The following is a 14,755-nucleotide window of genomic DNA, read 5'->3' on the forward strand; positions in this document are numbered from 1 at the left end:
TGTCGTCTCCAACGGTAATCCGACTCGTCGTCGATTCGTCATCCGAAATGGCACTTTTCGCAGCTACGCACACTACATGCAGATGCAAATATACGGAAATACACACTCGCCGAGAACGAGCGAAACTTCCCTCGCTCAACGCACACTGCGATTTCAAATCCACTGCCCGAGGCGCCACCTGCACTTAATAGATGAGTGGGAGTCCGCGTCCGTCACGTTGGTACGACTGCTGCGCCCGCCGATAGCGCCAACTGCACGCGGTATGCGCTGTGTCTCGGAGCACAGCACGGGTGCCATACAAAAAGGGAGAGAGAAAGAGAGGAGCTGTGCCTCGGCCTGTTGTATTACGATTGCGATTCGCGTGCAACATGTAATCGCGACGGCAAGGTGAGTAACGCGGATCGTAGAACAAAGGTGCCCGCGCTGTTCCGAGAACGCGTGAAACAACTGCCGTTTCTCGTTGCAGGTAATCAGAGGAAACACTCGGCACATCCGGTGGGATAAATTACCTGCTTCCAGGGGTGGGGTCCGAGGGATCGCTGTCACTCGCATTTAATCAACAACACAGTTGACAGGTGATGTCGATCGCGTGAGAGGATCACGATCGAGCAAACGCCGCGGCCATGGCCCGACCCATCGTGCCGAGCCAGCAGAAGCTGGCCGAGAAGCTGATCATCCTGAACGACAGGGGTACAGGTATGCTGACACGAATCTACAATATCAAAAAGGCATGCGGCGACGCCAAATCGAAGCCCGCCTTCCTCTCCGACAAGGCGCTGGAGGGCTCCATCAAGACGATCGTCAGGAAGTTTCCCAACATCGACATAAAGGGTCTGCAGACCATCATGAATATACGTAATGAAATTATTAAGTCTCTGTCATTGTACTACTACACGTTTGTCGACCTGTTGGATTTCAAGGACAACGTGTGCGAGCTTCTGACTACTATGGATGCGTGCGGCGTCCACATGGATATCACAATCAATTTCGACTTGACCAAAGGATACTTGGATCTCGTGATCACGTATGTCAGCCTGATGATTCTCTTGTCACGAGTCGAGGATCGCAAGGCGGTGCTGGGACTCTTCAACGCGGCTCACGAGATGGTGCACAGTCAATCAGATCCTAGCTTCCCTCGTTTAGGTCAGATGATCATGGATTACGATGCTCCATTGAAAAAACTTTCCGAAGAATTTGTGCCACACTCCAAATTGCTGAAGAACGCCCTGACTTCATTGTGGCCTGTGTATCCTGGTAGAAACTTGTCCGCCGACACGTGGAGGGCCGATCAAAAGCTGAGTCTCGTTGGCAGTCCTGGCCAGATACTAAAAGCAGCGGCGACGGATACAATGTCCTGCGAAACGTTGAGTCTGGATAGAATCGAAAGATGGGTGATACTTGGATTTACACTCTGCCACACGTTCTTGAGTCAAGAGCAGCCAAGCAAACTGTGGATCACTGCTCTTGAATCTGGTTGGGTATTGGCGTTGTTTAGAGACGAGGTAATCTACATACACCAGTATATTCAAACCTTCTTTGAGAGTATGAAAGGCTATGGCAAGAGAGTGTCGGAGGTAAAGGAATGTTACAATCAGGCAGTACAAAAGGCTGGTTACAGGCACAGGGAGAGAAGAAAATTCTTGAGGACTGCACTGAAAGAATTAGGTTTAATTTTGACAGATCAGCCTGGTCTTCTCGGACCGAAGGCGCTACTAGTGTTGATGGGCCTTTCCCATGCGAGAGACGAGGTACTATGGCTGCTGAGGCATGGAGACAATCCGCCTACTCAAGGTAAAAGCAAGGGACGAGGTGGCGAGGATCTGGTGGACCGTCAGCTGCCGGAATTGCTCTTCCATTGCGAGGAATTGCGAGCACTAGTAAAGAAATATTCTCAAGTGCTTCAAAGGTATTACGTCCAGTTTCTTGCGGGATTTGACGCCCCTGCTCTACACCAGATGATACAGAATCTCCCAGTCTGCCCAGAGGACGAGGGAGCTATTCTTAGTGATATGTGTTCAACTATAGCTAGTCTGACCGTGAAGCAGGTCGAGGATAATGAATTGTTTGATTTCCGTGCCTTCCGACTGGATTGGTATAGGCTGCAGGCCTACATGTCTATCGCGAAATGCAATATGAATCTGGCTGATAATAGAGAATTAGCCTCCTTCATGGACACAGTAATCTTCCACGCGAAAATGGTGGACAATTTGGATGAGATGTTGGTCGAAACGTCTGACTTGTCCATTTTCTGCTTCTATAGCAAGATATTCGAGGATCAGTTTCACATGTGTCTCGAGTTTCCTGCTCAGAATCGATACATCGTCGCCTTCCCGCTCATATGCAGCCACTTCCAGAGTTGCACTCACGAGCTCTGTCCGGAGGAGCGTCATCACATTCGCGAAAGAAGCCTGTCCGTCGTCAACATGTTTCTGGATGAGATGGCTAAAGAAGCTAAGAACATTATCACGACTATTTGCGACGAGCAATGTAACATGGGCGACAAACTATTACCGAAACATTGCGCTCTGTTAATTTCACAAGTTGTTAATCGGAAGAAAAAAGATAAGAATAAGAAGAATATGTACGAGATTCATAAGCCTGGTATAGAGAGCTACCGGAAGACCCGGGAGGAGTTAACAACGATGGACAAGTTGCACATGGCTCTCACTGAGCTATGCTATGCTATTAATTATTGTCCCACTATTAATGTCTGGGAGTACACGTTCGCGCCGAGAGAGTATCTGCATCAACATCTAGAGTCGCGATTCGCTAGGGCGCTAGTAGGAATGGTCATGTACAATCCGGATACCAGTGAGATAGCTAAACCGTCAGAGCTCTTTGTCAGCGTCAGATCTTACATGAACGTCCTTCAGACCATCGAAAATTACGTGCATATAGATATCACACGCGTCTTTAATAACGCCTTATTGCAACAAACGCAGGAACTGGATAGTCACGGTGATAAGACTATAGCCGCACTGTACACGCAATGGTATTCGGACGTTCTGCTGAGGCGAGTTAGCGCCGGTAATATTTGTTATTCGGCGAATCAGCGGGCATTCGTTAGCTTGTCGGTCGAAGGTGCCATACCTTTCAATGCCGAAGAATTCTCCGATATTAACGAGCTAAGGTCATTGGCGGAATTAATAGGACCGTATGGTATGAAGATGTTGAACGAAAATCTGATGTGGCACATCGCCAGCCAGGTGCAACAGTTGAAAAAACTGGTGGCTGGCAACAAGGACGTGTTGATCGCTCTGAGAACGAATTTCGACAAGCCGGAGGTGATGAAGGAGCAGTTCAAGAAGTTGCAACATGTGGACAACGTTCTTCAACGAGTTACTATAATAGGCGTAATTCTCAGCTTCCGACAATTGTCACAGTCGGCACTGGTCGACGTGCTAGAGGAACGTATACCGTTTTTGCTGAGCTCTATATTGGACTTCAGACATCATTTGCCATCCGGCGATCCTATGCGAGTCGTTTCCGAAATGACGTCGGCTGCAGGTTTGACCTGCAAGGTCGATCCCACTTTGACAACCGCACTACGAAATCAAAAAGCTGAGGTCGACGAGGACGAGCACCTGCTCGTTTGCCTGCTGATGGTCTTCGTGGCGGTCTCCATTCCGAAATTGGCTCGGAACGATAACTCCTTTTACAGAGCGTCGCTCGAGGGCCACTCCAACAACATACATTGCATGGCAACGGCAATAAACAATATATTCGGAGCGTTATTCACGATTTGCGGACAGAACGATATAGAAGATAGGATGAAGGAATTTCTCGCTCTGGCCTCGTCAAGCTTGTTAAGATTAGGCCAAGAAGTGGACAAGGAGACAACTCGAAACAGAGAATCCGTGTATCTTCTGCTCGATCAGATAGTTCAAGAATCGCCATTCCTGACGATGGACTTACTGGAAAGTTGTTTCCCGTACGCACTGATACGCAATGCATATCACGATGTGTATAAGCTCGAGCATTCGCAGCCGTAAATTTAAGGACAAAATTGCGAGTGAGAACAGGGTGCTGCATTTATAACTTGCCACTCAGGGCCACTTTTTTACGTCTACTTGTAACATCGGGGGCAATCATGACTTTGCTTTATATGTCGCTTGTCCGTGCGATAACTTTCCGGATGGGATTAGTTTTCGGTTAGTATCGCTCTGTGTATGTATGCGCGTGCGCATGTGCGTGTGTGTGTGAAAAAGTACAAGCAAAATATGAGCAAAAATATGAAAGAGTGGTAAATGCATACGATTGTTCAAAAGGTTGGTAAAGTTATCGAAAAGTTATTTCTCGATATTTCAACAGTACAAGTTTGTGGCATTGCATAATGCATTTTAGCCATTTCCTTACGTTGCTTGTGGCAAAAAACGCGCATCACGTATTGAAATCTGTTTATTGTGAAATAGATATCGCATAATTCTATTTTGCCTTTGTAAAAATCTTTATTCCTTATCAAGGAAAATTATAATTGACGGGCAATTGGTCTCGCGAATTTTCACAACTCAAAGTGATATATAATATGCATTTTTTGTAATGTACAGTATTCTCTCAATTACATTTGACATCCGACTCGAAATATTCGTTACTAACATAATTGCATATCTTGAATTCCAATCGAGTATTATATCTTATGTCAAAGAATTTTTCTATTGCACAGGGATGCATGATGTAAGACTCCCATGACTTCAAGCTAACGATTGCGATATTCATGTATCACACAGTAGGTCGTCATTTACCCACTATGACTTTTTAATGTACAATTATAACTCTTTTACAATAGTTTATATAACAAATAAAATTATGTGTACAAAATGACATAATCTTTACGATCCCTATCATATCAGATCCAGAGATTACACGCAAGTAAATGTAAAATGTATGCTTTATTTAATTCTTTACAATGTTTTGTTCTCTTTTAATCACATTAACACAAGAGATATTCACAATCATAATTTTTTTATTTATAATATCCTTAAAACACTCGCCGCATTCTAGACATTTTGGGAAAAGAGAGAGTGGTGGTCTGAAGCTACGTTCAGCGATTGGTCAGTATCATGCTCGGTTATAATAATTTACAATAAAGAGATACATCTCAGAAACGCATCATCGACTAAAAATAGAGATACGGCACGAACGTAAGGGCTACTTGGTGTTCGGTGATATCCAAGTAACGCTCTAAATAAAAAAAAAAAAATAAAAAAAACTTACGATTTCTCTCGGGGAGAAGAAGGAAACGATTCGTTCGCGAAGGTAATTTGGTACAAAAGAGCATAAAATTACGCTTAAATAATCCCGGATGCACGATGTTGATAGGTCACCACGTTTTTGGATCGATAGAAAAAATATAATCTTCGATTTTCTTTTTGTTCTTTCCTTCTATAACATTATGTACAAGTGATAGAGTAGTGTGTTGTGTGTGCATCGCGTCATAGTATTGCGGTTCTGGATTAAGATCGGTACACAATATACAGTACATACCAATCGCGATGGCCTTCGAAGATTTAACTCTCGTTATCAACAAGATATATAACGACGACTTGACGCGTTGCGCTACTGCAACGAACACGTAGAGGAAGTTCATTTACCACAAGAAGGGGGATTGAAATCGCATCTTAATCCAGATGCCGCGAAAACGAATAAGCTTAAGCATATGTAGTTAGAGGTCTGGGACAAATGATGAAGGAGAATTTATTCTTATCTCTTATTAATTTTTTTCGCGCGCAAGCGACTTCATTGTCAACTAGTAACTACACCCTGACCCCATTCCACGCTCGCTCTTTAGGCTTTTTTGGAACGTAACAAGGCATTGCTATCTATTTTATCTTTGAATACTCCATTATATACTTTGAATACTCCGGTACTCGCGTACGAATTTGTACCCGCGATCTTTGATCATAATGGTTCAGTCGTTCGAAATGGTAGTGGCAGTGAAATGGAAGCAAAAGTAGTTTTTGCGCATCGATAACTGTTCGATTAGGACGTCAACTCGTTCCGAAGGCAAGTTCTAACACTTCTAACTACCTCGAGATTGCTCGTCAAATGGCAGTGGCTCGGAACGAAGTGACAAAGATTTTCTCGAACGACGTTATTTCGCACTTTTTCATTAACACACGAAAAAAGCTTCTTTCCTCTTCTGCGTAAAAGAAAATTTAAAAACGATGTATAAAAAGTCTTATCTGACTCTCTAAAGCATTTACACTATCATACACTTAGAAGACCGTAATTTATATTCATTGGCAAAAAACATTTCTAGCGATGCATTATACATAACGCATTAAAATTAATCGAAAATTGGAATTGCACCTAGCTACGTTCGTTGGCAGTAAAAGATCGTCACGGATTGCTCGCATAAAAACAGACTAAATCGTTTAATAATGTTATGAGCGGCTGTGAATGGGGTCAAACGCAATTTTTTTGCACCTATACGCAAAAAATCTCAAAATTTCCTAAATAACGATAATCGTACGGATTTCCCCGGTCCATGGTGGATCGCCAAAGAAACTCATACTTAAAACTTAGAGGCTCGATTACACGCACGTACAGACACTCGCACGTCATCCCTAAACTTCCGTTCTGATTACAAAATACAGAATAATATTTCGCTATAATACAGATCTGATATAAAAACAAGTATTTTTTGTATTCGCTTTACCATCTGTTATGGTTATATAATCATTTTATAATATCAGTATATTTACACAGATATACACACTCGCGGTCTATCTTTTTCGCAGTCACTCACAATATTTCTTCGCACGCGCCCAAAAAACTTTTACTTTCCGTCCCATTTTTCTTGTAATTCCTTCGCTTTTTCCTCACAAAACCTGGCATGATCCACCTATTAATCACATTGCATCTATTGTACATTTCCACACGATCCGCAAACTCGTATTTAGCGTCTTTGCTGGCACCTCCTCGTTTCGTTTCCTGCATCCCTATATCCAACTTTCTGCCTAGGTAAAACACAGTCTTAAAGTTACAACGCAGAGGCTATAATTCAATCGCGGACAGACACAGAGACATATTGATCACACCAATTGATATTTGAAAATGCGATTGAATTTCTGTTATTTATACTCTACGAATTTTTGCATGACTGAAAAATAAAGATTGATCAATGCTAAATTTTTAAACAATTTTAATTTGTTTATAATTAAAAATAATATATAGATTTGTATATCATTAATATTTTATCTGCACTGAAGTTTAAAAGATAAATATTCTGCTATATAAACGATTTTATATAATAATTATAAGGAAATTGACGAAACGTTGCAAAACAAATCTGCTTTTAATCTCATATTGCAAAAATTGCATTTGTTCGTTACATTAAAAAAAATGAATTGTAAAAGTAATTTTAAAAAATCATAAAACCTATAATAATTAGATAAAAAGAAATAAATTTAATTTCTAGCACACAACTTTTTTCTGAGACAATTCGATTTGTTATCGCTAATTTAACTAGCGCATATATTCGCGTAATTATTCATTTTTAATGGAATATATTACGAACAGGAACGGACATCAATCTCGACGTTACCTGTTGCATAAAGACGTCGATAAGGACAAGCGAAAAAGAACTCAGTCGTTTGTTCAGATTTGGCGTTTCGGAGAAGGGAAGTGCATTAATCGTATCGACAACGGTTTGAGCACCAGATACGATTCACCTCGAGGATAAGAACCGATCTCGCTTACGAGTATGCAGCTGTGCACGTGTGTGAGCCCATGTGTATTATATATATATATATATATATATATATATATATATATATATATATAATGTAACATGTTCGCGCGCGTTTCGATAAGAGGGCTCATCTTTGGTCCGCTATACGCATAATTGCGTGTTTACGGTGCAGCCCTCGACTTAATATAGCATATTATAAAACTCGTTTTTTAATTAAATATAACTTATAACATTCGCAATAGGCGGAGATAAATTATCATCTGCAAGATGTAACTAATTAATAATAATAATCAGCATAGTTTAATAATCAATATCATCTTTGTCCATGTAATAATTAATGGAATAATCGCTAGAAACGCATCATTTTGTTCTTGCTGCTTTTACATCCTTCGTAATCTTGCATAACTTTACTTTAAAATTGGCTAATATACAAATTAGTATAAGAATAATACATATCGTTAATTATATTATTCTACAATGGTACAGAGATCAAGTAAATGACCTGTGATGGTTTGGTAATGGTAGGGTGTCATTTCGCTCCAGAAAGCAGTTAAAAAAATATTTTAGGTAATGAAATTGCGAATAAACATAACGGTGTGTATCTGGTGATACTTTATACGCGATAGTTCCAATTTTCTAGTCCAATTTTCTATCACGGTGCATCTACTGAAATTTAATCGCACATCAAGTTTTAAAACTAAATTAAATCATTATTGTTCCACGATAAAATTTTGATCTGATTAAAAAGACGATTTTTTATTCTATACTCGTCGATAAATAGAATATGAGTACAAGCCGCCTTTGGAAAGCTCATTTACATGCGCTGTTTACCAAAGGACATATTGTCTTATTGCCAATTTCCCACGTTAAACTTATTTGATTTCTAACAAACAAGGTCTTAGAGATTCTCTTAATCTAACTTTCGAGAGCGACATGCACAGAATATCGACATCTCGAGGGACGCCGTCACACAAAGACCATACGATCTTGGCCTTAAGTCTTCGTAGTGGCGAGAGACAAAGATGCGACACGCTTTCCTTTATAACATCGCCGCGTTTGTCACTCTGCGAGTACAGCGTCAATTATTAAAGCGAAATGAATCACGTTGGATCGATTTAAATTACTTTGATCATATAACAATATCACCATCATTGGCGAAGCATTCTAAAATTTGATCATGCGACGAGTTTTTTGAACGACAACACGAAAGACGCGGCATTGGTGCTACATAAAAAAGATTACATATAAAATTCTCGGTATTCACGATTTCCGTAATATATTCTACAATATACGTCATCGTGATTCTGGTCAATCTTTCGAGTCGTCGTTCGTAACGTTTATTTCCGCGAAATTACATCTACTAAATCGATACAAAATGAGAGATCGATTTGATCACCGATGCATACTTTCTTTGTATCTACGCGTGTCTCTTTATATGAATTCTACATAACTCAGATAAAAGAGTATATATCGCCGGACCTCTCAATCTGTTCGACCATTGTGCTGTAACTCGTCATTATTGCTTCGACCTCGGTTATCGTTGCATCCCTTACGTGGAGTGGATCGGTTCTCTTCGATTTTGGCAATCGTTCTACACAACGACTCGTGGTACAACGCCGCGATTGATGGTCCTCGTCCTTGACGACATCCTAGGATCGTCACACCTTGTTGTGATGTCTCATCTCATATGCTGTGCTCCTCCCACCTCCGCCGGAGCCCGAATAGGCGCCGGCATACAGCTCTGGGTGATTGGAACGCCCGTAATTGTCTGCTGACCCGCTACTTGGTGGCGCACTAGCTGTGGGAACCGAGCGATATCCTGCTTTAGAAAAATGTTCGGCAATGAAACAAAACGCGTAACCAAAAATAACCATTGGATATGCAGGGATAAAGGATTGCTGCCACTGTGTAGAATGTAGAAGATACAATCAAATAAAATACAACGAATAAGGAAAAATGATTGCCGTGATCTCTATCTTTTCTGAATATTTTTCGCATGCTACTTTTGTTATTCGAGTTAATAATATTATTCTGGAAAACCTATAATTTAGAAGCGAGATAGTTAATGATATGAACATCAGAAAGGAAGAGTTCGGCTCTAATATATGAATAAGAAAAAAAAAGTATTTTAGCTAGCATCCAGTGTAATGCCATGAACAATGAGCTAGGAGCAAATACAAGAATTTTATGAATATTTAGATTCTTCTATTATAAATGGTAATGAGAAAAAGCTACGTTCCATTGAATATGATAATGATATTCATATTCGTGAATTTGCTCCTGTTAAGCATAAGAATATAGGCCCCAGGCTCACCTCTGCAGATCATAGAACGATAGTATCAGGTAGTCATAGATGCGCGTCAATGCGAGGAAGATGCAAACAGGAAAAGACACTGATGTAATTGCGGGTTACACAAGGAACGAGAAAACGCGGACAACGTTAACTTGAGTTTAATCCGAATTAATAATTGTTTTTTTATACTAGAATGAACACATTTTTTGATATACATATGAAATGTGTTGATTGATGTTTAAGCATAGGAGTTAAACTCAAGCAACGAGAAATGCGTGAAAGTTTAAATAAACTAGGTTTAAATAAACTAATTCACCTTTTGGATAATATTGAGCACCTCTACCCTCTCCATAACCATGAGAGGGTCCACGCGTTCCATGTCCACCTTGACTTGGACCTCTTGGTGGTATACTCCTTGGCCCAGCTCCACCACCACCGTGCGGATGTCGCTGTAATAAAAATTACAAGTAATAAAACAAGAAAATTAGACCTTCCAAATATATTTTATTTCAAATTACGATACAAGCAAACTTCTATATGTAAATGTAATTGATATCTTCTTACCATTCTTCTAAGAGTATTCATCGGTCTTGTTAATGTATCACTGATACGCCTCGCAGGTGGCTTTTTGGGATTAGTAGAAGGAATGTGCACAGCACAGCACTTGATAAACAGTCCCATAAATATGATGAAAGCTATACCCATTAATAACACCGCCCACCAAAATTCCTAAAACAAATAACACAAACAACATTAATAGATAACACAGAGAAGAGAAATCACAAAATGGCCACACTTACAGTTATCCATTGCGCTACCGACGATAAAGTTTCTTTATTGAACAACAGGTTTTTCAATCTCGCAAGCGGTCCTTCCGTATCAACGGCTCGGCATTTCAAGAAAACATCGCAATAACCCTAAAGAAAAAAAAATTCTATGTTACTTCCAAAAAATGTAAGAATCTGTATACTCCATAAACAATTTTATTCTTACATAGAATTTACCTGAAAATTATCGCAAGGTGAACCAGGTCTGAGACTCATTCCACCCTCGGGCAATCCCACCATGTGTGCAAACTCGCTCGTCCCACGACATGTTGATGCATCAGTCCCATTTTGACAGGCTAATTCGCAGAGCTTTCGCTTGTCGATGTTCGGTATGATGTTGCTCGTTAAAAAGCACTCTGTCAGATTCCACTCCAAACAAATGGATCCTGTGCACTCCCCGTTGATGCACAACTGTAAATAACGCATTGTTAAAACCAATGTCAACGGCCGTTAAATCGTACAATTCACAGAATAATAAAGTGCGATTACTTGAGTGCCTTCATTGCATCTAGTCTTGTTGGCTTTTGGTAACGGCGATGGGCATTCGGAGGACTTTCCATTGCATGTAGAATTGTAACTACAGTCTGATTCGGCCCTGCACTGAACTCGATGGGAGAGGGGCACAAACTGGCACGTTTCACTCGAACAACAGGGTCCTTGACTAGGACTGCAAACGCATAATTTCATTCGTGAGGAATATAAATCGAGGAAGAACTGGTTAATATCGCATTCAGTCGCGTTTTACTTGCACACATTGCGTACCTGCATTGAGTCCCGTATTTCCTATGGCAACCTTTCGCGGTGTCATTCTTAATCTTATCCAGCTCAGACACCTGTCTGGGATAGCAGCACTTGTCCACGCACTCGTTGTCGTCATATCCGCAGTCACACTCCTCGCCAGCCTCGACAATTTTATTTCCACAAAACGCTCCTGTAAATAATAAATACAATAAATTTTGTCAAGCAAGTGAAAAATATTAGAACGTTTCTTTCTATTTCTCATTTATTTCGTTCTGAGGATTATTGCAGCAAAAGAAATATGTGATTTAAAAATACCAGTAAAACAGTTCCTCTTCTTATTATCCTCGATAGCATCTAGGACGTTGCTGATATTGCCAATGCTGCACTTTGAAAACTTGCTGTTGTTCGGTCGATTTCCGCTCGTCGCCGAGGCGAACATAATGTAATTACCGTCCAAGCCCCCCGGTCTGCATTCCGGCGGAAAATCGTGCTGGAAAAAAAGGTGATTGTTATCGTTATCTCTGCGTTCTGAACACGTGTGACTATAGAAAAATGTATTTTTTCTTCCGCCTTACCGGTGATCCGAAGTTATGACCTATCTCATGCGCCAGAGTCAGCTGTGACACTTTAGGCGGCACACGGCTGTTGTAATTTACGAAAGTTATGATGCCGGTATTGAGGGATCTCTTAGTGGATTGATACAGCCCGGACACGGTCTCAGTATAAGTCTTGAATTTTTCGCAGATACCACCGGACGCGCCAGACGCGGAAGCGACCCAGGCGAGACCGAGAGTACCACCAGTAAAGTCCCTATCGACAAAACATAAAATAACGTTTCCGAAGTAGCCGTAAACGAACAGAGTGCGATATTTGATTACTCCGTTTACCTGTAGGTGAAAACGTAGGCGAGGCAGAAGTCCTCGTGATTCGAGAGAGAATGGAGATTCAGAAAGTTGCTAACGTCAATGTTCTCCAAACAGAAAGGGTTCGGTTCGCTGTATGGCTGTTGAGGCGTGCACGCCGTCTCGTCATCGATCTGTTATCAGATATAGCAAATGTATCAGTTTGGCGAGCGAGCATTCACACATCGGTGGCAAGTGCTATTTTCGGCGCAATGCCATTACCTTTATTCGTTGAACCTCGAACTTGATGTTTCTATGCTCCGTCCTACCATCGAATTTCGTGTCCCTGTAGATGTAATTCACGGCGGTGACGTGGTGTGCGATCAAGGACAATATTTCCTCCCTGGTTTTTTCCACGTCGTGATGCAGCTGCGAATACAAACACGAACATTGGATATGATATACAATTTTTAATTTCCAACATTGAACAGCTTCTAATTTTAAATATTGAAACTGTCTTATGAAAACTGTATATAACGATTGCATTTAATAAAATTTAATATACGAATGTATTTTATAAATGTTAATATCTTTTTAAATGTTTTTATAAACAGAACTCTTTACGAGCTTTTTTTAAAAAAAAGCTTGAAAAAAATTCTAAAAAATCATTATAATTGCTTTCGGTGAAACGCGCTCTATGCGAGCGTACGGCGATATCAAAGCCGGAACATAGGATGCACGAGGATAGGAATATTCTTTTTGTGAAGAACGGAATGCGGATGGTGTCTAGTTTGTTGAGAAAATGCAAAGGGGAATTGCACTGACCGTGCTGCCGACGAAAACGCATATGAATGTGACCATAGGAAGAGAACGGTCGGTATTCGAGGTATTTCTCTATTGTGTAAGGAAATACTGGCATTCCCTAGTTACAAATTGCCAGCGAGAATTGGGTCATTCGTTCTAACAATCTGTTATTCTACCTTTACTTTTTTTTTTTACGTAATTACAAATATTAGTTTTTTGTGGATTTTACTTTTATCACTGAATAAATTAAAAGGTAAAGTGTAGGAAACAAAGATTCAATTTTTAACTTCACAAAATAAATACATCATGAAAATGTGTGTTTGTGTGTGTAAGACAAAATAATGTATTTCAAATTTAATTATTTTCATTTTCCGTACATAAAAAATTTTGTAAGGTTAATTATAAGCTTAATAAAATAAAAGAAATAATAAGAAATATCTCTTATATTTTGGCTAAAATATAAATTGTATTTAAATATATATTCTTAAAACATATAATTAAAAAGATAAACAATTTTGTTTAATAATAATTTTAAATGTAGCTTTAAAATAGCTTAAGAAGTAGCATAAATAAAAAATGTTTAATTAAATAAATTTTAAATAAATTTAATAAATGTTTTCCTTTTCCAGCAATTTTGCAATTATAAAAACTATAAACTTAAAAGAAATTTCAAACGTACCTGTTCAGAGATGTGCCTCCATATAAGAGGATCCGTTTGTATGAAGAGTGAGCAAGTGTTGTTTTCTTTCGACCTGGTTGCTCTTCGTGGCCTGCGATGACTAGGTTCATTAGCTTCTCTAGTGTACTTATGCTCTGGAGCCTCCCGGGTATCGCCATCCCAAGGTGCAACATTTGGTTTTGGCTCCTTCTGGTTTGTTGACGGGACTGTCTTAGGCGATTCATCTGGTAGAGCGGAATTCTGCACCATTTCCATCCACTCTACTACGTCACTATTAGTAATGCCACATCCACCGCCGTCACCTGAGAAAAAAAAATCATTCGACATCATTTCAATTAAAACATAGTATTGTATGTTACGCTGAAACACAATTTTGAAAATAAACTCATTTCCTTGAATTAAAATAAAATCCAGCAAACTTATTATTTAAATATATTATTTTTAATATTTATCTATATAAATAAAAATGTAAATGTTTGTTCCTCATCTAAGATCTCCGTAAGTTTTTCACTGATTGCTTTGAAATTTTGACACAACGTTGCATTCGTAACCGGAAGTGTTCTTATGGGGTTTGATTTTGAATATACCGGTGTTTCAAAAATGATGATCATAATTTAAGTGTAAAAAATAGTTTTTCATTAATATTATTGAAATTTTGACACATTGAGACGGGGAGAGACGGGGAAAGACCGGGAGAGACAGGGAGAGACCGGGAGAGACGGGAAGAGACCGGGAGAGACGGAGAGAAACGGGGAGAGACCGGGAGAGACGAGTAGAGACGGGAAGAGACGGGGAAAGACCAGGAGAGACGTGTAGAGACCGGGAGAGCCGGGGTGAGACCGGGAGAGACGGGGTGAGACCGGGAGAGACGGGGAG

At 40.1% G+C, this 14,755-nt stretch overlaps 2 protein-coding genes across 4 annotated transcripts in view; one reads left to right on the top strand and one right to left on the bottom strand.

The window, feature by feature from the left end:
- Nucleotides 1–237: 237 nt before the first annotated feature.
- LOC105837794 (membrane-associated protein Hem) lies at nt 238–5,200 on the top strand. Its single transcript, XM_012682876.3, has 2 exons — nt 238–387; nt 467–5,200. The coding sequence occupies exon 2, from the start codon at nt 624–626 to the stop codon at nt 3,990–3,992; it is 3,369 nt and encodes a 1,122-aa protein (XP_012538330.1). The 5' UTR covers nt 238–387; nt 467–623; the 3' UTR covers nt 3,993–5,200.
- A 3,025-nt stretch (nt 5,201–8,225) lies between these two features.
- The window catches only part of LOC105837793 (disintegrin and metalloproteinase domain-containing protein 10), a 101,368-nt gene continuing 94,838 nt past the window's right edge, over nt 8,226–14,755 (bottom strand). The window contains exons 4-15 of one of the 3 annotated variants that reach the window (XM_028188779.2): nt 13,880–14,181; nt 12,679–12,825; nt 12,442–12,590; nt 12,130–12,364; nt 11,870–12,044; nt 11,576–11,744; nt 11,303–11,480; nt 10,991–11,224; nt 10,787–10,903; nt 10,551–10,715; nt 10,303–10,435; nt 8,226–9,515 (exon numbers count right to left, since the gene is read on the bottom strand). In XM_028188779.2, the coding sequence (XP_028044580.2) occupies nt 9,352–9,515; nt 10,303–10,435; nt 10,551–10,715; nt 10,787–10,903; nt 10,991–11,224; nt 11,303–11,480; nt 11,576–11,744; nt 11,870–12,044; nt 12,130–12,364; nt 12,442–12,590; nt 12,679–12,825; nt 13,880–14,181 (2,168 nt within the window). In that variant the 3' untranslated portion in view covers nt 8,226–9,351. The remainder of the gene's footprint in view (nt 9,516–10,302; nt 10,436–10,550; nt 10,716–10,786; nt 10,904–10,990; nt 11,225–11,302; nt 11,481–11,575; nt 11,745–11,869; nt 12,045–12,129; nt 12,365–12,441; nt 12,591–12,678; nt 12,826–13,879; nt 14,182–14,755) is intronic. The other 2 variants (XM_028188781.2, XM_028188780.2) reach the window with 2 other exon arrangements.

The sequence above is a fragment of the Monomorium pharaonis genome, chromosome 7 (genome assembly GCF_013373865.1).
Source record: "Monomorium pharaonis isolate MP-MQ-018 chromosome 7, ASM1337386v2, whole genome shotgun sequence".
Classification (NCBI taxonomy): domain Eukaryota; kingdom Metazoa; phylum Arthropoda; class Insecta; order Hymenoptera; family Formicidae; genus Monomorium; species Monomorium pharaonis.

Bases quoted from the DNA above. Each gene is read 5' to 3' on its own strand.
- LOC105837794 (XM_012682876.3), top strand. From the start codon at position 624: ATGGCCCGACCCATCGTGCCGAGCCAGCAGAAGCTGGCCGAGAAGCTG.